The 26,330-nt window shown below is 44.2% G+C and overlaps 2 protein-coding genes across 5 annotated transcripts in view; both read right to left on the bottom strand.

Annotated features, from left to right (window-relative positions):
- Window positions 1–4,415, bottom strand: part of RIN3 (Ras and Rab interactor 3) — a 78,225-nt gene extending 73,810 nt beyond the window's left edge. For both annotated transcript variants that reach the window (XM_066607531.1, XM_066607529.1), the window contains exon 1: window positions 4,254–4,415. In XM_066607531.1, coding sequence (XP_066463628.1) covers window positions 4,254–4,303 — 50 coding nt within the window. In that variant the 5' untranslated portion in view covers window positions 4,304–4,415. The remainder of the gene's footprint in view (window positions 1–4,253) is intronic.
- A 4,707-nt stretch (window positions 4,416–9,122) lies between these two features.
- Window positions 9,123–26,330, bottom strand: part of SLC24A4 (solute carrier family 24 member 4) — a 90,530-nt gene continuing 73,322 nt past the window's right edge. For 2 of the 3 annotated variants that reach the window (XM_066607534.1, XM_066607533.1), the window contains exons 11-17: window positions 22,471–22,643; window positions 16,400–16,553; window positions 15,335–15,501; window positions 13,001–13,115; window positions 11,165–11,277; window positions 10,996–11,061; window positions 9,123–9,963 (exon numbers count right to left, since the gene is read on the bottom strand). In XM_066607534.1, coding sequence (XP_066463631.1) covers window positions 9,811–9,963; window positions 10,996–11,061; window positions 11,165–11,277; window positions 13,001–13,115; window positions 15,335–15,501; window positions 16,400–16,553; window positions 22,471–22,643 — 941 coding nt within the window. In that variant the 3' untranslated portion in view covers window positions 9,123–9,810. Of the gene's footprint in view, window positions 9,964–10,995; window positions 11,062–11,164; window positions 11,278–13,000; window positions 13,116–15,334; window positions 15,502–16,399; window positions 16,554–18,871; window positions 18,962–22,470; window positions 22,644–26,330 lie in introns of all 3 variants that reach the window. The other variant, XM_066607532.1, reaches the window with a different exon arrangement.

The following is a 26,330-nucleotide window of genomic DNA, read 5'->3' on the forward strand; positions in this document are numbered from 1 at the left end:
AGCCATTTCATGCTAGGAATTGTTGACTATAGGACAGGTAAATACTATGGTAAAGGCCAATTTAGGGCTCCTGTCCATGGGCAAATTTGCATTGCGTCCCCGGCGGGGATAATCCGGCCGTGGGCAGCCCCCCTGTCCACGAGCGGAAAAACATAGCGATTCTCAGCTCACAGCCGGCAAATCGCCGCATGCTATGATTTGCCGCAATTCTCCGCGGTGATCCTATCTGTCAGATAGGCTCACCATGGAGATCCATCTGCTGGCTCCTGCTCCTGGGCGGCGGCTCAAGCGGAGGAGAACCGTCGCAGGATTTCGAAACGCCCGTAGACAGGCAGCCTTACACACAACAATTATCGCTCAAAATTCGTCCAAACTACGGCTTTTGAGTGATGGTTGTTGTGTATAAATGTGTAGCCATCGTGCACTCTTTAGCCATCGCTGACTTCAGGTCAGCATGAAATCCATTGTCCCCGATTGCATGCCGTGTTCTACGCGGACAGCACTGATAGCATTGTATGCAGCTGGAAGCCCATGGGAGAACAAAAGTGACGTATTTAGATAACAGACCACCCGCTGTTCTCTAAATACATACAAATACAGCTAGTTAGCTACTAATGGGCTGTCAGTTTCTGATGAATTTTGAGTGATTATCTTTGCATGTAAATGGACCTTAATGCTCCTTGTTATCACCCATATTAGGGTAGGGGTAGTCTGACTATAGTGTTCTTCAATTAGATGAATGACAAGAAGTGTAGAAACCTGCCTACACTCCATAATCACTACTTTATATAGATCTCCAGCATTTGTAACATACTCGTGCGAAACTGGTCTATAACACTCCAGCACTATAATAAACTATGGTTATTGGCCCTTTAATATTGATATTTAAATATGGAATATGTAGTGGAAAGAATAGGAAGGAAACAGAATCCTGGAGCCGGATTAATCACAGGCTGCATATAGGCGTCACGTTGGCAGCCGCAGATCTGACTCACAGAACACCAACAAGTATAAAACTTTGTGTCGGAGTGTGTCGTCTCCAGTCCATAAGGGGTTAACAGCAGCATATACTGAGCCCTTGTTCTCCTGCATGAGTCTCCCTGGAGTTGAACACATCTTTCATGTTATTTTATAGACACATTCGGATTCTGTGAAAAGATGAAAGAAGGAGAATCCAGAACAACTTCAGCTGAATCACACAGAGATTAAAGGAGCAGAAGAGTCAAAGGAAGAATGTGGAGGCAGAGGCTGACATCATCTGTCCACTGCACAACGGACAAGCCCAGTACTCTTCTCTGCAAGACCCTCACTTCTTCCATTCTATACCGCTCAATCAGCTCTCCTAAGATCAATATACACCGTTCCTGAAACACTCTGCACCACTGATAACCCCACTCCTATCACTATGCAGAGCTCTCACTTCCACCAATATTAGTATACTCATTGCTGTAATTCTCCATGCTGCTGGAGGATCCTCCTCTTTCCACTACATAGGGGCTCACTCATACGAGCGGATTTGAGCTGCTAATATGTACATAATACACAGTGCTAAAACCCCCATCGATTGACATTGGGCCACTCATACCTATATTTTATTATACACGTGTTTTACACACGAGAAAAAAAAAAAAAAAACACAGCATGTCCGATCTTGGTGTGTATTACTTAAAGGAGATGTCTCGAGGAAGCAGTTAAATTTTTTTTTTGCCCAGTCCCCCCCATTAAGTACACATTACTAAGCCCCCCTGTAAATGACATTTCTAGCTGGTTTGTACTTACCGTTCCAGCGTTTCAGCAACTTATAAAAGTTTTCTCAAGATGGCCGCCGGCTCTTTCCCCGTCGCTCGCTGCAGCCCGACGTGCGCGCTCCCGAGACGCCGCCAGCTGTGTCTCCATGGCAACCGGACGCATCGCAGCCGCCGACCAGACGCCCCGCAGCCGCCGACCAGACGCCCACCGCCAGGCAGCAGGTAAGGCGCTAGCCCCCGGCTCCCCAGCGCTAGACCCTCAGCCCAGGTGAAGGCCCCGGAGCCCAGCGCTAGGTTCCGGAGCCCAGCGCTAGTTCCCCCGGCCTAGCGGCAGCCCCCCCCGGCCTAGCGGCGGCCCCCCCCGGCCTAGCGGCAGCCCCCCCCGGCCTAGCGACAGCCCCCCCCGGCCTAGCGCTAGTTCCCCCATCACAGCGGCAGCCCCCCCCGGCGCAGCGACAGCCCCCCCCGGCCTAGCACTAGTTCCCCCATCGCAGCGACAGCCCCCCCCGGCGCAGCGCTAGTTCCCCCGGCGCAGCGCTAGTTCCCCCGGCGCAGCGCTAGTTCCCCCGGCGCAGCGCTAGTTCCCCCCCGACCCATCACTTACCTGGGACGCTTCTCCGGGGTTGCTGGGCTGGGCTGGGCTGGGCTTCTCCGCTGGGCAGCTCCAGTTTCTGCACCTTCCTCTAACAGAGGAAGGTGCAGAATGGCCGCTGCAGCGCGCTCCCGAGCAGTGACAGCTCGTCTGCGCATGCGCAGAAGAGCTGTAGCGGGGAGCACACTGAAGCGGCTCGTGCTGAATAGAGAAGACCGGACTGCGCAAGCGCGTCTAAAAAAGCAAGCTGCCGGCGAATTTAGACGGAACCATGGAGACGAGGACACTAGCAACGGAGCAGGTAAGTGGAATAACTTCTGTATGGCTCATATTTAATGCACAATGTACATTACAAAGTGCATTAATATGGCCATACGGAAGTGTATAACCCCACTTGGTTTCGCGAGACCACCCCTTTAAGTCATTGGGAATGCACAAATATGCAGTGAATATGCATGATACATGCGTATTTGCACATGAAACTATTGGGATATTTTCGCGTTCTCTTTTTTGTGTCTGTGAACATGCGCTCAGAAAAAAGCAATATGCAGGAATAGGCTTAGTATAGTAACCCAAATACACTATGTATTTACATGACCCAAACACGCAATATGCCCATGTGAGTAAGCCCTAACTCTGCCTGTGTGCACCCCTACATCAGTACATTGCTCTGCTGAAAGACTGCTAATAGTTAATGTCAAAAGGTTCTCCTTTATCACGTAGAAGTACAATAAGTGACAATGACGGTATACAGGGAGGTGATGTTGGCACTACTATAAGCTGGCAGATCGCACACCATTTCTTTATCAGGACACATCAGTGCCACTTAGTAAGGCTCGCTTCACACATAGGGTTTTTAAGAAAAACACCACCTCTTTTGCAGTCTTTTTTTGCACTTTGTTCCTATAGACAATGCGACGAGATGTTAAGACTAAGCCAATAGAGAAATATTAAATGCACACAAAAAAAAAAAAACCTGCGTTTTGTTTGTAGCATTTTCTTTTACTTTTGTTGAGTCAATCGCACTTTTTCCTTAACACCGAAGCATACCCCCTGTATGTTTTTAAATCATAAATATCTTTATTACAAAAAAGAAAAAAAAACAAGAGTCACGGATGTCAGCTTTTTTAGGGACATAACCCAACCCCCCCCCCCCCCCCCCCCCACCCACACACACACACGTACTGTGCTTTCTGTAACATTTAAGCCATATAGACAGGACTGATCTGTAATATATACATGGCCAAAAAGGACTGTTTGCTACCTATCTGCTCCAAATGTCACAGATAAGTTAGAATAAACAGGACAACGGGGACTTGAAGTCCTATCATTACTGAACTGCTGCCACACAACCGTCCACAACTGACAGCTTGGGCTATACATCCAACTGTTGTGGTAGAACTACATAGATAGTAACATATATATATTATATCCAATTGTTGTGGTAGAACTACAACTCCCATCTGCGCAGACACGACTGCAGATACAGAAGCCACCTCCACAATTCAGACATTGATCCCACTAAAGCAACCACTACCCATGAACGACAGAGGAGAGACATGCAGCGGCTGGAGATCTAGCTAGCACTCGTAGTTATACAGCATCATACACAAAGCGGAAGGTTTAGATTTCAAAGTATCCAAATAGAATTCTACCCTTTTGCACAAGGAGGTAAAATGTAAAATATTGCCCCTCGCCTTCCACACACACCCATGGGCAGTTGGGTTATTGAGGATTAAACATAAACCTTGATTCGTGCTTATAGATACCTGCTGCTCAGCTACATTAGTTAATGAATGCCCTTTTTGGGAGCGCCTACTCCCTTATTCAATTCTGCAGTCTATATAAGGGTTAACTCTAGGTGCAGAGTGACCATATAAGTTCACAATGTAAGTTTGTATCACTGCTCTTACCCCGAGTCCTGGGGCGTCCCCTCTATCCCTCCTGCTGCAGTCTCTGACATCCTGGACCAGGGAAGGTCACCAAGGGCTCCTGATCTGCCTCACACAGGGGCCCCTGACCATGTTGGTTGTGTGCAGCTTTCTGCACACAGTTGTACAGTCACTAGAGCAGAACTTCCTGTGTTATGTTGTGTTGGGGGGATTCAGGAAGGGGCAGGCCTAGTGGTCAGGTTATTTGAAGCTGCAGCTGGAGGAGGCAGGGGAAGCCCTTTAACACTTTCAGCACACAGGATGGCATGCACCACATCAATGCCCCTGATCGGAGCTGTAGATCCTCAGCTCATCACAGGGGGCAGAACCTGCTCACCCTGGTGTTAAAAAAAATGCATGCATAGATTAATTAGAAGTAGCAACAACAATCACATAACTCTATTCTGTGCCACAAAGTGATATTATTACATGGCGCAAAATATTTCTCCGCACCACAAAAATCTAACAGAATCGATTTCTGTAATATAGAATGGTAGTTTGTACCACAAAATCCTTCGTGACAAAATCTGATTATCATGAAAGCAGGAGGATAAGCAGCTGCTAAAACCCCTGGCACCATTCATCTTGGGTGGGGTTCAGCAATGAAAATCAAACATTGCTGCTACTGTTACAGATGAGGGTGTCTGGCACACGGTAGATCAAGTATCTATTCCGTAGGCGTAATGCTGTCCTGTAATGCCACACTGTTAGTTTGACAGTTTGCAAGGGAAGGGAGGTTGTGGAGGGTGAAAAGTCCTAAAGTACGTGCATCAAGACACAAGTCTTTAAAGGAGTCTGGAAAGGGAATGACACTTTATGGCATTATTTATATGGGCACTGCATGGCACTATATGGGCATAATATGGTCCCGAAATACTCATATAAGGCACTATCTGCACTGCTTCGCTCCAGCACATTTTTTTTTCAAGCGTTATTTTCACGCGCACTAAACGCTCTGCAAACACGGCCATCTGTTTAAGCCCTCAGGCAGTATTTCCATGGGAAAGCTTGATATCAGCCTGAGAAACTTGGACCGATATTGCGATTGTATTCCTGCATTTTGTGAGAAGAATGCATCGCACCACCAAACATGCAATTGTCACACACGTTTTTATGCACGTGAAAATCACATATTATTTCTACAGGAAAAATAAAAATCACATCGCACTAGCATAAAAATCGTATCTTCACGTGGTTTTTTTACTCTCATAGGAAATTATGGGCGATATCACCAAAAAATAAGAAAACATGTTACGATTATTCTATCTAGTATTGCTGCAAAAGAAAAATCGCCCTGCCCCACCCCCTCCCATTGCAAACAGTGGCGAGGGGCGAAGAGGGGGCGGGAGCTCAGAGCACTAGCTCCTGGCCTGGTCCACCTCCTCCGCTTACAGAGAGGGGCAGCGTATATCGGCCAGGTGTGAAAACCTGATCGATATGCGCCCATCTGAATAAGCCCTAAGGGTGAATGCACATGGGCGGATTTAAAATGTCCCCATAGAATGTAATACAAACATGATTCTTCATGCACACAAGCGGAAACCAATTGCAGCATGCTCCATTTACCTGCGGATTCCACACGGACAGCTTCCATTGCAGTCAATGGAAGCCGTCCGATCCGCAGCCTGTCCGCAAGCTGTGTGGACCATCCGCAATACAGAAAAAAAAAGAGAAAATACAGGCACGCGTGGATGCTGGCCGGACAGAGGGTCAGGTTCCGCTTCGGGCTCAATATTGCGAAATCCGACCCGCCCGTGTGCACGAGGCCTAAGAGAAGTGGTAGCAGGGTGTGTGATTATGATGCAGAATTGAAAATGGCAAAGTTCTGCACACAATTCTGCATCAAAGAGTGAAAGATCCCTTAAGGAAATAGCCAAAACCGATTACATACCGGATGTCCATAGGCCCAATATTGTCATCTTAATGTCTTACATCTTGCAAACCTCTCCGAAGACAGAGTTTTGTGCTGCCCAGATTGCACAATCTATAACTTTTACCATCTTAAATAATTCAGGAACCATCATTTTTCATAAGCAAAGAAAATAAGAAATTGTGAAACAATGAAACAGATTAGAAGACAATACAGACCATTCCATTCCTCAGATTTTAGTCTCTTCTTATGGATTTGTCTTTGAAAACTGTATTTCCCTTTGCAAGACATTTTGTCTCTCTCTGGCTAGCCGCTTGGCATAATGCAGTATGTGGCAGCGGTGGGTTGGGAATTCAGGGGCCATTTTTTTCTCATCATAATGCCCAATTAAAACCAGCATGAGTTGCCTAAGCAGCACCAACATCCAAATAATTACCTTCTCTCCTACCCATTCAACAAGGTGCACAGTCTATGGCCATTGCATGTTTGGTGCAACTCTGAGGCACCTGGACACCCAAACACACAACAGTAGTCAAAGGGGTACAAGTGAGCTGAAGCAATTGAGGCATGAGATGGTCAATCAAAGACAGCAATGACATTTTCAGTGACTTCAAGATGCTGGTAACTGGACAGAAGACGTGGAAACAGCCTTGAAACAGGGGTTGATAAGTTATGTACATAGTGGAACAATTGCTCTTTTTTCCGAACTGTGCCATATAGTGCCATAGAGTGTTCAAATGATATTACTACATCATACATCAATACCACCACATTAGTCAATATACAGTGGTCAAATGACACCGCCATGCAACTGCCAAATAACCCGCCATACAGTGACCAAATGGCACTGCCAGTGTCTACATAATATGACCACCTAGTGCCCATATAACAATACTATCTATACAGTGGCTGGATACCAGTGCTACAGAGTGCCCACATAACATCGCCATGCAGTGGCTAATTAACAGTTCTTTACAGTGATTCACATAGGTGTATGCAGTTTCGGTGGCAATCACACGGTTTTCAATATGTTTAGTGTGTATTTAGTGTGTATGCATTTTTTGTGTACATGTTCATTGCGTTTCTCACATGCATATAAAAAAACGCAAGAAGGACCAATTGATTACATTTTTTTTACTCTGGCTTCATGTGTAAAAACGCAGTGAATATGCATGTTACTTTTGTATTTGCTGCGGTTTTTTTACGCTCCCATAGCCCTCAATGGGTGTTTTTGGCCCGTGATACAGACCAAAATAGGACATGCTGTAATTTTTTTCATGCACGTGTAAAATGCATGGCAGAATACACTAATGAAACCCAGCTGTATTCTAGGCTGTCCCTATTACATTCGTAAACAATATGGACGTAATACGGACACAAAATATGCCAGTGTGAATGGGTGCTAAGTGCATATTTAGTGCCATTGAATCCTCAAATAATAGTGCCAAACAGTGTCCACATAATACTGCTATACAGTGCTCACATAAAACCACCATATAGTGTCTGAAATACCTATGGAGCACAGAACCCTGGCTGCTGTCATGATTTTGTATGGAATTTGAACATTTTTAACAAGTGCATGTAATGATGGGATTGTAGATGAGCCACTTTAATGTTATGTTAGGGAACTGAAATTCCCTAATATGTTATGTGAAATGTTACTAGAATAACCTGATTCTAACCTCACATGATCGATGACTAGTATACAGCTGATGGGAGGAAGGTGATACCAAAAAATATATATATTTTTTTTTTTATTATGGGAAAATAATTTTGTTTTTTTTTAAACTTTACTTCCCTTATTTTTACCAATAATTAAAGAAAAGTTGTTTTTTTTTACTTTGTAGTCTTCACAGGGGACTTGAACTTGCGATCGTGATGCTATTGTTTGCATAGAAAAGGCACTATTATGGGGCATTATGTGCAATATTATTTGGAGTATATAATGGCACTGCTATGAGTGCATTGTATTACTGAGGGTACTATTATTTGAGTGCTGCATAGCTCTGTTACTTTGGCACTACGAGGCAGCTTTATTTAGACTGGTCCCACATGACAGTATTATATGGGCAATGAATGGCACTGTTGTTTACCAAGTTTGGAGCATAGATATTTGGGCACTGTAAGGTGATATTATTTGGACACTGCACAGTAGTGTCCTTAACCCCATTATAAGAAACTCTAAACCAGACCAGGATCTTCCCACTGAGGTTTAGCTGTAACGATGCAGAGGTAGCGATTGTACCCGGACCCTGGTGCATGAGGGAGGTCCAAAGGTCCTTCTGCCACATAAGACACCAGTATTATACTTGACACATGGTAAGCATAAGGTGTCTATTAAAGAACTTGCATTTGGGCCCATGAGCTTCAGGCTATGCCTCTCTCTTTGTGGCCATAGATAAAAACAAATTTGCATGCAACATGGCTGCCCTACTACGTCACGTGAAAGCAGTGAAGCTTATCGATAAAATAAGAGAATTTGCAAAACAGGTGAAATTTTCAGAAATGTTGCTGCTCCCAGCAATGCTTTATCTAAAGCAAATATATATAGTGCTATATATTCCAGCATGGGGCACACATGAGTAAAACATGAGCTCATCTTAAGCTATTCCTAGGCTTATCTGGAGCTCAGCCCTAAACTCATCTGAAGCTCAGCCTAGGCTCACCTGGAGCTCCGCCTAGGGCTCATCTGAAGCTCAGCCTAGGGCTCATCTGAAGCTCAGCCTAGGGCTCATCTGAAGCTCAGCCTAGGGCTCATCTGAAGCTCAGCCTAGGGCTCATCTGAAGCTCATTTTAAAATTCTGTTTCCATGCTCTAACTGATCATATTGATTCTAGCCTCTGGTCAACACAAACCCTGCCTCTGCTCACTTCAAGCTCCACCTCTGCTTAACTTTAGATGCTGCCTCTGCTCATTTTCAACATTCTCATCTACTCATTCCTACTAACATTGCATCACTGCCATCCAAAGACACAGAACAGTCTGGAATAACCACATACGTTTATATTTGGTATTTGTGCATATAAATAAACAATCCATTTTTATAGACATTTGAGCCTTCTGAAATATCAAACATAATTCCAAAGAAGTTCTAGGAAATGATTGTTAAAGTGTCTTAATTTCCAAATGTGCATTTTTGAAGTTTCCGTTAACTTCCTATCAGATTAAAAAAAAAAAATCAAATTTCTTCTTGTGGATGGTCAGTCACTTCCAGTAGATTCACATATTACCAGATAATGGCAGTCTTGCATCACATCCCAGAATTCATGGAGGTCCATCGGGTTTACATTTGTAGCAAATAGGTAGAAAGTATGACATAGAAAAAGATGATTTTGCATGCAATCCACTGCGGCGCCACCAGATAATTATCGCTAATAATACAGCATGGGCGTATAGTGCACCAATCAATGGAAGGAGAATCCTGTTCCATCGTCTCCAAGACAACCTGAAGGACTTTAATAAAATAGAAATCAGCAGCAATTTACACTTCTCCGGAAGACGTGACCTCAGCATTTTGCACCCATCTATCTCGGCACTCGGTGACTTCATCTTCCAGTACATTCTAGGAATCGCCTTTTCCTGGCTTCCATAGCTGGAGAGGAATTAAGGTTTTTCCATAGAAGAGACTCAGTCGTAGCGTCAGAACAGAGATCTTGTGGTCTTTGGCCATCAGAAGTTGTCCTGGCACATTGGCAAATTGACAAAGGTGAAGACATTGTATTCTATGAGTATGGAGAAACACAGGAAGATGGCATAGAGAAAGAGGACGTAGTATCCAAGCTTCCTGTCTAGTTTCCATTTATTAATGTGTACTCCAATGACCTGCAACAACACAAAGTCAGAAAATGTCATTGGTGTAGGTCAATGAGCTGGGGCCCCTTCTCATCCGTACAATGTAAGGACCCTCAGCAGACTTCCAAGCATCCCTAAAAACGTCCCAAAGGTATTCCCATAGAAATTAATAGAACAATAATGCCCATGCAGGTCTTTTGTTTTAGTAATGTCAATATGGTCCCCACAGGCATGCAAAGTTGATAGAGTTCTCACTGTGTCAAATCAGGAGATGTTATCGCCTGAAATCTGACAGCTGGGACCTCCACATCAGTCTTCTATGCCTGGGATCTACTTGGAGGGCATCCTAAACTGAGATGTTCACTCAAATTGGTACATTTTTACGTTTTCCTTGGATATCATGGAGATCAAGTATAAATATTGCAATTTTAACCCTGGTCTCAAGAGGCCAAGACAACAGGCTAGAGACAACAAAAGCATCATTTACAGCATTCTGTGAGGCCATATTCACATGGCAATGTGTGAGTTGTACCCGTAAAAATCAGGTGCAAAACACATTGGAAAGCTCGCAGACACCCATCCATGTGCTTTCTGATGTTCACAGGCAAGAAAGAAAGAGTATAGGTCATACAGTGACCTTTTTTCACATGGACCAGTGATCCATGTGAAAAACACCCATGTAAATAATCTAATAGGCTCTAATGGGTCCCGGTGTTGTTCTGGAATACACAATGACCGAAAAAATGCCTATCTGAATGGGCCCTAGCATTTTCTGATGATGGCAATTTAACCCTTTCCAATCCAGTTTTGGATTCAGGGTTTCCTAGGGGTCTTTCTCTTTCTGCCTTTATACAATGGCGCTGTCTGCTGGCTAGAGCCAGTACTGCAGTATGGGACATGCTGGAGAGGCCCCCGACAACAGAGCGGCCAGTAATGTACAGTAAGTATATCCTGCCGGACGTCTTCTGACATCGGAAGCTGTACAGCCTTCAATCAGAATGTCTTTAGACGTCAGACAGTGGATTGGAAAGGGTTAATAGTCCATAGCTGAATTGTACTCACAGTGAGGGCCACAGATCCCAGCAGCAGTATGACGGAGTACAGTAAGCCTTTGCTGTTAATTTTTACCTGCAGTAGAAAAGATAAATAGATGAGTGATTGCCTGTCAGATCCATCCAGGGATCATGGAGCCCCAAACGCCACTCTGGTGAACACCTAGCTGCCAACTTACGGTTGATCCAGAGTGAATGACCATTGTTTGTAGCCCCCAGGGGACACCCAGTCCAACCAGGATGTCAAAGACGTTACTTCCTATGGTATTGGACACGGCCATATCTCCAAGACCTGTGAGAGAAAAGAGCAATCAAATGGATATCATAGTTCTACTCCCCTATTCCCACTATGTATGATCCCTACCTGCAATACCAACCATTCCAACCCCACATTCTTGTATGTTACCCTTTCATGTTTTTGTATCCATAACTCCTTCACGGTCCACACATATGATGGGGTAGGTTTCACAGTTTCAGTATGTGGGGCCTGAATGAACACAAGGTCTGCAAGATGATGGGACCCACTGCTACTCTTTGCTTTTTATGTTCTGCATAGTTTCTTTTACACAGGATAGTAGGAGAAACTACGCAAAACATTGCTGCGCTTTGACCTCAGGGATGCCCTATTCCGCCTCTTTTAGCAAGATTCTGCTAGGTCTCAAACTCAGGACCTGTTGTATGTGAGCTAGCAACACAAAGAGTGGTAGAACACAAGTATTAGTGTCCGGCGCTAATGCTCATGATTTACGTTAATTGTGGGGCTGCACTTGGACTTGCAGCCTGGCTTTTACTGGTAAAGCATAAGTATTACCCAAGGCTGTATAGTAGCACCCTTATGGCTCTTGCACACGGGAGTATTTCCGCTTGCAATCCCCAGAGAATGGAACCCATTGTCAAATTTCTCAGTTAAATTTACGTATTTTGTGCTTACATTTCGATTCCACAAAAAAAAAAATGCAGCATGCTCTACTTTTCTGCGCATTTGCACACCAAAGGCCCCCATAGAAGTCAATAGGCGGTGCGCAAATGCACATGTAATACGCAAAGAGATGCGTAATATTCTGCATAATTCTGCTGGATAAAGAACACACCTGCAACTCATTAGACTAAATTAGCAATTTCAAGTGGTGCATCTTGTTTGCTGCGCGCAAATGAACATGCCCTGCGGGCTGAAAAAGTACAGTAAAATATGCATTTATCCATTATAACACTGTCTTTTTGTCTTTATTGCGATCATTCCTGTGATGACTATGTTTTTCTTCCTTTCATGCTGACTGCATTAAAAACGACAGATACGTCGCCTGTTTACACAAGGGGATGTGCTGCCAAAAAACAATGATTTTTAGGTCAGCATAAAAGAGGCAATGAATGCAAACTAGTCAATTATTGTTTGTTGAATCGACGCACAGATTTACTCTCCCTCTTTATGCCTCGCTCTCTCATTTCTTTCCTTCATTTAAGCCTAAATAAAAAGTTAATTGTTTCCTTATTTGCATGGTAAAATTATACCTAAAGCAACTGCAGCTTAAAATAAAAATAAACTTATGGCTATAGATGTGGGAAGGCAAAAACAAAGACGTTTTAAGCAAGATCTAAGCAAGTATTTTTTAGCAATTAAAGGGTTAAATTACAAACATGGCGGCATACAGCTGCCGCTCCTTTTTAGAGTTTGTTCATTTGTAACACTGTTTGGTCAGTCTTAGGTAAACAAAGATATACATTTTTAATTTTTACAAAAACGCACAAATAAAAAAAAAAATCTGCGAAACTTATGACAAAAGGGTCATTGGAGTCTATTATGATTGTATACTAAGTGGATGAAAGAAGTTGGCCCATATAAACCTGACGCCAACTCTGGTTGAGATGCCAACGGTAGTTGAACCCAACCCATGTTGAGTAGCATACACCAATCAATAAGCTTCAAGCCCATCTCTCCAGACATCAGCAGTTCTTACAAAATCAGTCAGAGATCTAACAGGAATAAAGGTAAGTAGAGACTACTGAGGGTAACATACCTTGCCTGGCTACAATCAGGCTGGCCATACAGTCTGGTACACTTGTGCCGGCTGCCAGGAATGTTATTCCCATTATAACATCGGGTATCCCCAGGGTGTATCCAATCACTGTTACCTGTGCAGAACAACGGAGGAGACATGAGTAGATCTTTAGTGCAAACACAACTCCTTTTCCTGTGAAAGCTTTAATAGTAGCCATATTGGTTGTCACCCATTCTTCCTAGAATTAGCTATAAAGTGATTGTTCTTTAACAAAGCGATTGGACATAATACGGTAGTATGACGCAGTAATCACACAGGCACAGTGAACTGTAACTAACAATCAGGGTCCCGCTGCAACAGCAGGGATCAGAGACAACTCTGATCCCAGCTGTTAACCCCTTACATGTCAATACTAACCACAGCATATCAGCAGTTGACAGAGGAAGGGATATGAACTGCCAACCAGAGAACTAACAGTGGTCTCTGGGTCTGCCATGGCTGGTATATAGAACAGAGATAATACACTGCAATAAAGAAGTATTGGTGTATTGTCTGAGTGATTATAGGATTGCAGGGGATATTCTGGGACACAAAGAAAAAAGTTAAAGGGGTTGTCCCGCGGCAGCAAGTGGGTCTATACACTTCTGTATGGCCATATTAATGCACTTTGTAATGTACATTGTGCATTAATTATGAGCCATACAGAAGTTATAAAAAGTTTTTTACTTACCTGCTCCGTTGCTGGCGTCCTCGTCTCCATGGAGCCGACTAATTTTCGCCCTCCGATGGCCAAATTAGCTGCGCTTGCGCAGTCCTGGTCTTCTGCTTTTCTGAATGGGGCTCCGTGTAGCTCCGCCCCGTCACGTGCCGATTCCAGCCAATCAGGAGGCTGGAATCGGCAATGGACCGCACAGAAGAGCTGCGGTCCACGGAGGAAGAGGATTCCGGCGGCCATCTTCACCGGTAAGTATAGAAGTCACCGGAGCGCGGGGATTAAGGTAAGCGCTCCGGTAAGCTTTCTTTAGGTCCCTGCACCGGGGTTGTCTCGCGCCGAACGGGGGGGGGGGGGGGGTTGAAAAAAAAAAACCCGTTTCGGCGCGGGACAACCCCTTTAAGAAAATAAATAAAAAAGCTGTAAAAAAATATGCAAGTAAAAAATAATAACCCCCTTTCCTTTTTCACTATTTTTTTAAACTTTTTTATTTAAAAAATACATATTTGATATCATCAAGTCCATAACGACCCATGCAATAAATTGTATGTATTTTTTATTCCACCCAGTAAAGAAAAAGCCAAAATGCTATTGTTTATTCTGACTCTAAAAAACCTGCAAAAGTGATCAAAAAAGGAGTATGTACTCTAATATGGTACTTTTAGAAATTACAGCTTATGATGCAAAAAACAATTCCTCATACAGCTCCATTGATGGAAAAATAAAACAGTTACTGTTCTTGGAATACAGCAATGCCAAAAGAAAGGGTTTTTACTGTGCAAAAGCGGAAAAAGCTAAAAGAAAATATATAATTATACAATTTAGGTGTCGTCATCGTAATCTTACCAACATATAAAAAAAAACCTAGCGTGTCATTTATATCACACACACACAAAAAGAAACAATGACAGAATTGATGTGTTGGTTTTTTCACCCTATCTACCGAAAAAAAATGAATAAAAGTTGTAAAATACCCTGTATGTACTAATAAAAACTATAGCTTGTCATGTAATGAAAAAAAAAATCATACTGATGGAAGCATAAAAAAAGTTATGGCTTTTGAAAAAAATGGAGATGAAAAAAAAACTTGCCACGTACTTAAGGGATTTTCCCACGACTTAAAATTGCTTCCTAAGCCCTCTGTCATTCCTGGTTGCTGCTTACCAGGACCAATAACTGCTGCAGCCAATCACTGGCCACAGTAGTGACCTTCTATAGCAAGTGATTGGCTGCAGCAGACACATGTCCTGGTCAGCAGCAACTAGGAGTTTAGTCCTGGGAGAACCCTTTAAGTACCAAACTGAGATGCATCCTTAAAGGGATTTTCTGAGCACCCAAACATTGGTGGCAGTGGGAAACACAATGTATTAAAAAACAAAACAACAATATTCACCTCCCATTGCGTACTACTCATGCGCTGCAGCTTGCTGCTGCTCCAGTCTTCTATTTACATCGGCTGCAACAGTAACATGGGTTGTCTACCAACGTGACCGCTGCAGCCAATAGGAGGCCGGACAAAGACGTAATCAGTGACGTCCCATAAAAGAGGCACAAACTAATTTGGAAGTCTTTATTTAAAGACATTCTGTATTTGCCCTATAGAAACAATGTATCTTTTCATAGGATAATGTTCTACCCACCATCCACACCATGATGTAGGAAAAAATGGCAATCCAGACAGTGGAGAGGAGAAAGGTCAGCATGAAGAAGTTCTCCCAGCGTGGCTTGCTGCAGTTTGGGATGGTAAAGTATAACGTGCAAATTAAAGGCCAGGAAAAGGCCCACTTAAACTGGTTCACATAGCCGCCTGGTGGAGGAAAGACAACAGGTTATAAACTCTCTAGTACATGCACTGTCCAGGAATGTTTGTATCTGCTGTTATTTTACCCCAATATTTTCTCGGAAAAAATAATAAATCTTGTTATTTGCCAACTTACTCCAAGGCACTTTCAAGTAATTTATTTATAACATCCCACCAAGCTGGGTACTCATTTTACCAACTTCAGAAGGATGGAAGGCTGAGTTGACCTTGAGCCAGCTACCTGAACCATGTGGGGATTGAACCTACAACCTTCAGGTTGTGAGCAAGAACTGAGGACTGCATTTCTACATTCTACTCCCATAGCCATAGCCTACTTTTAAGGCCTACTGCACACGGGCGGATTTGCATTGCAAAATCTGGAGCGGGATTCCGCCTCCGGATTCTGCAGCAATTCCAGCCCATAGCATGCTATGAGAAAACGAGATTTCCTGCCCATGAGGGGGGAAGAAATCGCAGCATGCTGCGATTTTGTGCGAGCTACGCATGGCCAGCTTCCATTGAAGTCAATGGAAGCCATCCGTCCCATGTCCATTCTGCAATCATCATAGTGATGGCGCGGTGTCCTCTGTACTGCGCATGTGCCTGCCGGAGCTCCGGCCAGCATATTCACAGCAGAGGAGAAGACACAGGACCGGTAAGCTAGAGTCCAACCCGCCTGTGTGCAAGCGGCCTAAGTGTACCAATGGAAAACACTTCAACACAGCAGTAAGAACACCCACATGACAGTCTACAAACACCCCATTATCTTGAAATACAAGCTCCCCTTACAGATTAACAAAATTAATTTTAATGGAAGAACCAGTCAGGCAGTTATTATAATATACTACAACATCAATATTAAACTAAAATAAAGAGTAAAATGATAAAATATTAAGTTTCTTACTGGGTATCGAAAAGGGCACCAGATACGTGGTGGCACTGTTGTCTTCTTGATAATCATCTTTGTCTCCATGTAAGAGACCATTCTCCAGCAGCTCTTGCTTCCCGTCTAATGTTGTGGAACTCAACCCATTAGCAGACTGAAGAAGTCGCTGTCTCTGAGGGAATAAAAGTGGAGGTCACAAACTTAACAGGGGTTTATTGGAAGTCTGCCCAAACTACTACACACCTACAAGTGTGAAAGTGCTTATTCTTCAAAGCTTTCTGATCATTGCGGAGCATCATGGGAGGATACTTTATAAGTATCTGCAGGAGACAACCGAGACTTATAAAAACTGATATTGAAACTTTCCTTAAATGGAGTATCCAGTTTTGGAGGACCAGTCGCTGCACAACCACTATATATGAGCCATGATAACTGTCTGTCTCCTCTACCCCTTACAGGCAAGGCAAACTATGGCAGTCTTTCCATTGGCAAACAACATAGTTCAATGAAGCTACATTGTTGCAACATTTGATACATGTTTCCAACTGAATCCTTGACAAATCAATGTTGTTAATAAAAGTTACAAAATTGTTGGATATTAAAGCAGAAATGAAACATCTTGATTGAGGGGTTTTTCTATCATATGTTGAACTGGAGCCAGTGCTGGATCAGTGATTAAGTAACGTGGGAAAATATATTTAAAGGGAATTTTCTTATACTTTCAATGCAGAATGAAATAGGAAGAGAAGTATCTGCTTGAGATATTACTTTTTCTGTTTCTAAGTTTCCAATCCCTCTAACGATAACATCAAACCATTGGATCTGCCCCATATTTACTTATTGTGGAAGCAGAGCTTATCTTGTATTACATGATTAGTCTAAACCAGTGATGGCGAACCTTTTAGAGTCCGAGTGCCCAAACTGCAACGCAAAACCATTATTTATCGCAAAGTGCCAACACGTCAGGGGGCGGGGCTTATCACAACATATGATTTTATGTCATAAAAAGTACAAGGCCATTTCAAAATAGACAGGGGGGAACGCGCTGTGTGTTTTTCCTAGCTGCAGCACTGGAGTACCATTGGTGCGGATTTTGACTGGAAGTCAGCTGCATACCCGCAGTTGATTTCATGCTATGAGGCTCTTCCCCTCACCTCCTCCGTAGGCTTTCTGCTGTCAGCGCTCTCTTGGGTTCTAGTTCCCAGCAGCCTGTAGTGGCCTCACCTGACCAGCGGCACCGCACCTGACCAGGCCACTGGGAATCGAAAGCTGGGTAGCACTGACAATGGGAAGCCTTCATAAGAGGTCAGGGGGAGTGCCACATAGTATGAAATCAGCTGCAGATACGTGGCTAATTTCCAGTCAAAATCCACACCAATAGTGTGAATTTTGACTGTTTTTTGGATGCGGAAATGCTACATAATTTGCCATGGAAATTTCCCCTGCAAACATTCCACAACATTTCTGCCATGTGTAAACATACCCTGAGTCAGCTTGCATGTGCAGATTGGCCTTAGTAGTAAAAGTGTCCCTTATATCAGCCCCAGTAGTAATAGTGACCTCCACAGTAGCCCCAGTAGTAATAGTGACCTCTATATCGGACCCAGTACTAATAGTGACACCCATAGTGGCCTCAGTAGTAATATTGACCCCTATACTAGACCCAGTAGTAAAAGTGATCCCCACAGTGGCCTCATTAGTAATATTGACCCCTGTATGGGCCCCAGTAGTAATAGTGTCCCCAATATTGATCTCAGTAGTGATAGTGACCCCTGCAGTAGCCCCAGTAGTAATATAGTGTCCCCCACAATGGCCTCAGTACAAATAGTGACCCACACAGTGGCCTCAGTAGCAATAGTGTTCCCTATATTGGCCTCAGTAGTAATAGTTACCCACACAGTAGCCCAAGTAGAAATAGTGTCCCCTATATTGTTTTCAGTAGTAATAGTGTCCCCCTATATTAGCCATAGTAATAATATTAACCCCACAGTGGCCCCAGTAGTAATAGTGTCCCCCATATTTATCTCAGTAGTAATAGTGACCCCCACAGTAGCCCCAGTAGTAAGAGTGTCCCCATAATGGCCCCAGTAGTAATAGTAATCCCCATAGTAGTCCCAATAGTAATAGTGACCCCACACAGTAGCCCCAGTAGTAATAGTTTGCCTATATTGGCCCCAGTAGTAATAGTAACCCCCACAGTATCCCCAGTAGTAATAGTGTCCCCTATGTTGGCCTCAGTAGTATTAGTGACCCCCTCCACAGTAGCCCCAGTAGTAATAGTGACCCCTATATTGGCCCTAGTAGTAATAGTAACCCCCACAGTAGCCCCAGTAGTAATAGTGTCCCCTATATTGGCCTCAGTAGTAATAGTGACCTCTTCCCACAGTAGCCCCAGTAGTAATAGTGACCCCTGTATTGGCCCCAGAAGTAATGGTAACTCCCACAGTGGCCCCAGTAGTAATACTGTTCCCCTGAGAATCATATACTTACCCTCTCCTTGTCATTGAAGCACCTCTGCTCCTCTTCTTGGCGCTGCTGTGGACAGAAGTGTGAGCTCTCCTCCTCCCTTCTACTCTCCTCCTGCGGAACCAAGGAGGAGAGGTCAGGGAAGGAAGATCCCAGGTGCACACACTGCCGACAGTATGTGCACCTGTAGCAGCGCTGCTAACAGCGCCGCTGAGTGATTACTGGGTAGGGAGCTGCGGCATCCTGGCTGGTAATCACTATCGTGGTGAGCAGCTATCTGCGTGCGTGCCAACAGAGAGGGCTCTGTGTGCCCTCTCTGGCACGTGTGCCATAGGTTCGCCACCACTGGTCTAAACTATAGGGGCATAGCTATAAGGGGTGTAGAAATAACATTTGCACCAAGCCCTGGTAACTAAGGGTACATAAAGTTCTCTCTGCCATTTGATAAGACAATAGTACTGCAAAAGGCACATGGTAAGTGTGGCATCCTGTAAACTGGGGCCCAGGAGCTTCAAGTACCACCTTTGCAGGACTATATTTTATCCACTCATTCATACATAAAGGAGAGACAGTCTAGTTGGGAATACATCAGTAGATTGTATAGTGAAATAATCTCAATGCTAATACAACTCAAAAAAAAAATGATAAAACATGATAAAAGTTGAAGAACTTACGGAAAAGAAAATAATGGCACATTTACTGCATTATGAAAGGATCCATGCATTTACACTGACATGGCAAAAGTCATGGGATAGTAGCATGTAAATTGATTTTGAAGTGCTGTTACCTCAGGTGACGGCTTGGGAATGCCCACACCTGTATAAGTTGTGAGATGTTATCTTGTGGGTTAGGTTGAACACTGACCTTCAAGCTCATGTCAAGGCGAATTGAATTATCGGAGTTCAAACAAGAAATGATACTGGGTGCCAGACAGACAGGACATTCCATTTTCGAAGTTGTGTAGACATTTAACATTCCTCGATCCACAGTAAGGAAGATGGAACAATACCTCTGCAGCGCCACCTATTGGATGGTAGAATTCCTTCAAATCAATGCCTGACCCTTTATACAGGTCTGTAGAGCAATGATTGGGAATTGAAAACCAAGCCAGAATCCATACACAGACAGCTGTTTCTGGGTTTTTGCCCCTCTTCAGTGTGCAGTAGGATCCTGGCTTAGCTAGAGAGAGGCCTATGATGTGGGTCGGAAGAGGTAACATCACTCCTTAGAGAGAGCACAAAGAAGGTGAGTGAGGAAACTTATAAGGCCATGCATGCTCCTCTGCGTAATATGCAAATAAGGAAGATGGTACAATACCCCTGCAGTGCCACCTATTGGATGGCAACATTTCTTCAAATCAATGCCTGACCTTTTATACAGATCTGTAGAGCAATGGTTAGAAATTGAAAACCAAGCTAGAATCCATACCCGACCCACATCATAGGCCTCTCAATATCCAAGCCAGGATCTTACTGCACACTTATGAGGGGCAAAAACCCCGAAACAGCTGTCTGTGTATGGATTCTGGCTTGGTTTTCAATTCCCAATCATTGCTCTACAGACCTGTATAAGGCCTCATGTCCACGGGGAAAATCAGGCCCGCTACGGATTCTCCATAGAGAATCCGTAGCGGGTCCCTCCTGCCCCGCGGACATGAGGCATAAAAATAAGATTTAACTCATCTCTCGCCCGCTCCGGATCTTACCTTCGCCGCGGCTTCATCTTCTCTCCGTCGCGGATTTTAACTCTTCTCCTGCCCGCGGATCCGCATGCCATAGGGATGCATCGACCACCCGCGGGTATTTATCTACTATTTAAAAAAAAAAAATAGAGCATGAAAAAATCTGGACCATGCTCCATTTTCGTGCGGGTCTCCCGCGGGCTTCTATTGAAGCCTATGGAAGCCGTCCGGATCCGCGGAAGACCAAAATCAGAATTTACTCACCTGCTCCGGATCTTCCCTTCACCGCGGCTTCATCTTCTCTCCGTCGCGGCCGGATCTTTTTTCTTCGGGCCGGCGCATGCGCGGGGCACGCAACCGACGTGCCCTGCGCATCCGCCGGGCCAAAGAAAGAAGATCCGGCCGCGACGGAGAGAAGATGAAGCCGCGGCGAAGGGAAGATCCGGAGCGGGCGAGAGGTGAGTTAATTCTTATTTTTATGCCTCATGTCCGCGGGGCAGGAGGGACCCGCTACGGATTCTCCATGGAGAATCCGGAGCGGGCCTGATTTTCCCTGTGGACATGAGGCCTAAAGGGTCAGGCATTGATTTGAAGAAATGCTTCCATCCAATAGGTGGCGCTGTTGAGGTGTTGTTCCATTTTCCTTATTCACATATTACCCAGTGGAGCATAGATGGGCTCATAAGTCTCCTCACTCACCTTCTTGGTGCTCTCCCTAAGGAGTGATGTTACCCCTCCCAACTCAATCCACAGTGTCACAATTGTACTGAGAAAACATCATTGAAGGCATCACCACCCACAGTGGACAGCATGGTGGCTACTTATGGGGACGTAATGATCGTTGTCTGTGCAGACAAGCAATTGTGGCAAAAATCACATCCACTTTTAATGCAGGAAGCCCCACACTCATATGTCTCTGGTCAATGCAGAGTTCTTTGACTTCCATTGGATATAGGAGCAATTAACCCACCAGATAGGCTGCCTGCAGACAATCGGGTCGGTTCGCAGCGGGATCCGACCCGCGCCCCTGCAGAGACCAGTGCAGGTCTCACCTGCTCCCGGGGCTCCGGCTCTGTGAAGTGGCGGCTGCCGGCCAGCCGGCGCATGCGCAGAGCGGAGCCGGCCTGGCACTACTGACATTTCTGTGCAGGCCTCTGTGAGACCCGTACAGAAATAGAACATGCCGCGATATGTTTTCCGCTCGTGTTTTCACGTGGACAAATCGTCCGTCTGCTTAGGATTGCGTTTTCTAATGCAATCCTATGGCAGCAGAATTTCCGCCTGTGTGCAGGAGGCCATACACTATGACACTGGACATAGCGCCTCACTTGGGCTTGTGAGTTTGTCAACTGAACCCTAGAGAACTAACAACAAGTGCGGTGGTACAACAAGTCTGGATACCAATTGTTTCAGGCTGATGGTACAGTTTGTGCCTGGTGTAGACCCCCTAGTGTGGGGTGTGTTCTCATGGCATTTTTTGGGTCCACTGCTGCAGCTAAAAAGGTAATTGACCAGTGCCCGCTATATTTTACTGTTTGGTGATAATTTGCAGCCCTTCATGGACTCAACATATCCCTATAATGCTTGGATATTACAACAGGATAATGCATCATACCATCGGGCCCAAGTTGTCCAGAAATGATTCGAGGCGTATTCTGTAGAGTTCCTATAAATGGTGGGGTCTACACGTTCACCTGACCTGAGCCCAATTGAGCATTGTAGCACTTTGCTGGGCTAGAGGTGGTTCTATACAATATTAGTTTCTGTCCCATGACTTTTGGCATGTCAGTGTACATTAAGGGTTAATACTGGACACTACACCTATAACCAGTACCCCACAGTATCATCTCTCCCCAGTATTATCAATCTAAATAATTACTGCCAACATGTACAAAGATGGCTAAATAACAGGCAAAAATAATACGCAAAAAAAAGTAGATACCTCATTAATAATAAGCCTGCTCGCCATTCTTAGCCTAGTCCTTGGTGGGAACTTGTTGGTGATCATGATGCGCAATCCGGCCTCTGGAAAACGATACTTTGGGGGGCTGGAGCAGATGATCTCATCTACCATCACCACCGAATTTCTGCTGGGAAACTGCTGCTCTACCCTAACTGTAAACAGGAAAAAAAGGGTTAAATTCTTTAGAAAGTGTCGTAGTCACCGATGTTCAGGGAAGAGCTTACAATCATCAATGGTTTCTACATCTGAGTTTTAGATACAGATTACGGAAATGTATCACTAATGAGTGCAGAATGAAACATGGAAGTGTAGAAATCTACTTAGTAAAAGTTACGTCAGGGTTAAAATACACTATTTCAAAAATGATCTTCCAGTGAAGCGGCACTGACATTAGTCATTGGGCAGCTGCAGGCAACATATGTACAATTTCTCGTGATTCTATGGGGAAAAAAGTTGCAAGATTTTTTTTAAACTGCAGAAGAAAACAAAATTGTCAGCTGGTTGCATAATTCCATGTAATTCTTTAGCCTCAACTACTTCAAGTTTGTGTCTAGCCATATCCTTAAAGTGGTTAACCCATGATTTAAAGTTATTCTTTATTCACTGGTCATGAAAACAGGCGCTCTGTGTCCCCTCATGTAAGTGGAGCAATGGCTGAGCATGCACGCTGCCGCTCCTTTCATCTCTATGGGACTACTAAAGTACAAGCGCCTGGGTTATCTTAGGATAACCCCTTCAAAGTAGAAAATCCCTTAAAGTAGGCAGTTAAAGCGATGAAATTATGCAATAAGCGTGCCAGGCATGTACTGTAACACAGAGAAACTAACACCACCGCAGGGATAAGCAGACAGGAGATATAATGTTATAGACAGAGGGCTAGTGTTATTGGAGATTAAAGGGAAAAATCTACATGAGATTTCCCACTTTGTTAGTTGTGTTATAAATTGATTAGCAAAGTCGACACATTAGATAGAAGGCAACATTAAGGGTTAACAGAGAAGACTCAAGTAAAGAGGAGATTGCAATGTGGAGGTGGAGTGAGGGCGATATTATACTTAAGGAGGATTAGTGGTCTTGAGAACTTCTCATAGGTTATGCTCAGCAAATAGAAAGAACCCCCCTCCTTTCAGGGACCCCCTTAGTCCAAATCAACTCTTTTTAATGGAGAAAAGGTTGATACCCGGGAACAATATAGATTAGAGAGGACTGCAGGATTATTGTCCCCTTAGGGCAAAAACACATTTTTACTCCCCATATGCAGCCATGATAATCACAGCCGCACAACGAGCCAAAACTAAACCACTGATTTCAATGGAATTCAGTGGTTTCCTTTTCACTAGCTGTTTTCTTGCCAGTTAAGGGTCACTACCAACTAGTGTTTTTTTTCCGCTGCGAATTCGGTGCGTTTATTTCCAATTTCCAATTGGACTTTCTAATATTAAAAACGCAAAGTTGCGTTGCGTCGTGTTGCGTTTTTTTTAACATTAGGAAGTCCCATTGACAATAGGAAAAAAAAACGCAGCAAATTTGCAGCGGAAAAAAAACGCTAGTGAGTAATCACCCTCATACTACGGCCGAGAAAAGATAGGACATGCCCTATCTTTTTCCACGTAGTGAATACTATGTGCAGGAAAGATCGTGCAGCACCTATCTTGCTGCAATTTTTTTCAAACTCTTGTGCTCTGCCACGGAGTTTGAAAGGCCGGCAAAGGCGAAGAAATATCCATTGTTCAGGCGCAACTTTGCTCCGTAGCAGCGAGTGTAGTTGCGCCTACGGCCGTCTGACTTTGCGCATAAACAGACGAACATGTTTGCAGAGCTTTTTGCGCATGTGACAATTACACCCACAAGACGCAGCGAAGCCATTGATTTCAATGGGCTCATTCTCATTAGCATGTTCCTTGCACGCAATTCCTATGCATGAGAGAATTCTCACTCATGTTTTTTATATGTGCATGAAAATGTGGATCTTGACCTAGCTTTCTGATTTTCTTTTTTTTTGCACGCACAATAGCGCTGGGTTTGAACTATAGAAAAAATGAAGACTTATAACTTGTTCATGTGCAAATATGCTCCGTTGCAGCAAGTGTATTTGCACATACATTCATCTGTTTAAGCCCTTAGGCCTCCTGTAGACCGGCGATTTTGCACCCGTTTTTGCACGCAGAAATTTGGTTGCAGAAACTGCATCCATTAAAACCCATTGATTTAAAAGGGCTCCTCACATGGAGCATTTTTTGCGCCCGCATTTCCGTCGGGTGAAATAATACGTGACATGCTCTATTTTGTGCGTATTTGTGTACCCGAGGCCTATTGGAGTCTATGGGGTGCGCAATTCTACAGTGTTAATCAACACTAAGGACTAAGTAGGCTGGCCCACCTACCAAGTCAGCTGGCCTGCCTATTGAGTAGGCTGCCCCACCTCTTCAAACACGGCGCGGTTGTCCTGTGCCGTGGTGAACAGGCCCAGCAGCGCATAAAAGTATAATAATAATCTTTATTTGTATAGCGCCAACTTATTCCGCAACGCTTATAGTAAAGAAGCATGGTTACACTTGTGAGAGGACGTGATAGTACTTCATTCAGTGCGCAATTACGTCATGCTCTGCGAGCGTAAAACGCCATGCTCATCCGCAGGAGCCCTAAGGTCCGTAATATGGCCCAAAATAGGACATGCTAATGGTGTTGTATGCTGTCTGTAAAAAATATGGACGTAGTGCAGACTGAAAATATACCCGTGTGAAAGGGCCCTAAAGAGTCCAAAAAAGACTGCTATAGATTTCCAGCATCTATTTATCTTGCAGTCTCATAGCATTAGCTGAAGAGCTCCCCCTGCTGTACATCACATGCATTACATAGTTTTGTACTTCCATAATTGGTGCTCACAGAGAATCAGCTCATACAGACCACCAGTGGAGACATTGTGCAGAAGGGGCTGCTAACTCCCACGCTCTACAGAAGTTTCTACAAGGCGAACATTTCCTCATAGAGAGGAAGCTTCTTCTACAATGCTAACTTTGCCCTCATTACTCACGACCATCGGTGGCCTTTACTGGAGTCATCTATTTTTACCTTATGATAAATTCACGCAAGTTCAGTTTCTAGTTTCTATTTTTATGGCTGGTTCTTGGTATTAGGAAACTGGAATTTGCTGAGAGTTACTGCATGTTTGCGAATGGCTGGACCGTTATGTTACCTTTGGTACTTCCAGCCAGCATACAGGGCATAGCCCCTGTGCCCGCACCATTACTATGACATAATAGGATGCTGGTTTGCAGGAACAAATCACTTACCATGGCATACTATCACGTCAGGGGTGGGAAGGAGTAAAGGGGGTGTCTCATGAACATCATAAGGGGGGTCCAAAGCTTTCTGAGCCAGAACACTCGCCTTGCTATACTATATTTTCCCTGAGCTCCCTATTCCCTACATAGACACAGAGTTAAAGGGAACCTATTAACTCTAAACAGCACCATAAACTAATGCCCCTTTTACATGGGCCATGATTCTCGTTTGCCCAAGCGAACGAGCTGGTGACATCGGGCAATGTGTTTGGACTGCACAATTTTCGTTAAGAATCATGCAGTTATCGTGGACTAATCGTTCAGTGTTTAACGTTCCTGTATTTTTTAACAACCCCCCCCCCCCCCCATTCCTTTGGTGTCCCCCAGTGAAGTGTGTACACAGCAGAAAATCTGACTCTTGTGCTGTGCATCTACGGGAGAGAGTAGTGCTGAAAGTCTATGGGGAAAAGAGTCAGATTTTCGTACCGTGTGTAGACTTCATTGGGGGGCACTGTGGGAACAGGCGAGTATAAAAAATATATCAACCGGCTCTCT

This window comes from Eleutherodactylus coqui, chromosome 6, assembly GCF_035609145.1.
Source record: "Eleutherodactylus coqui strain aEleCoq1 chromosome 6, aEleCoq1.hap1, whole genome shotgun sequence".
Classification (NCBI taxonomy): Eukaryota; Metazoa; Chordata; class Amphibia; order Anura; family Eleutherodactylidae; genus Eleutherodactylus; species Eleutherodactylus coqui.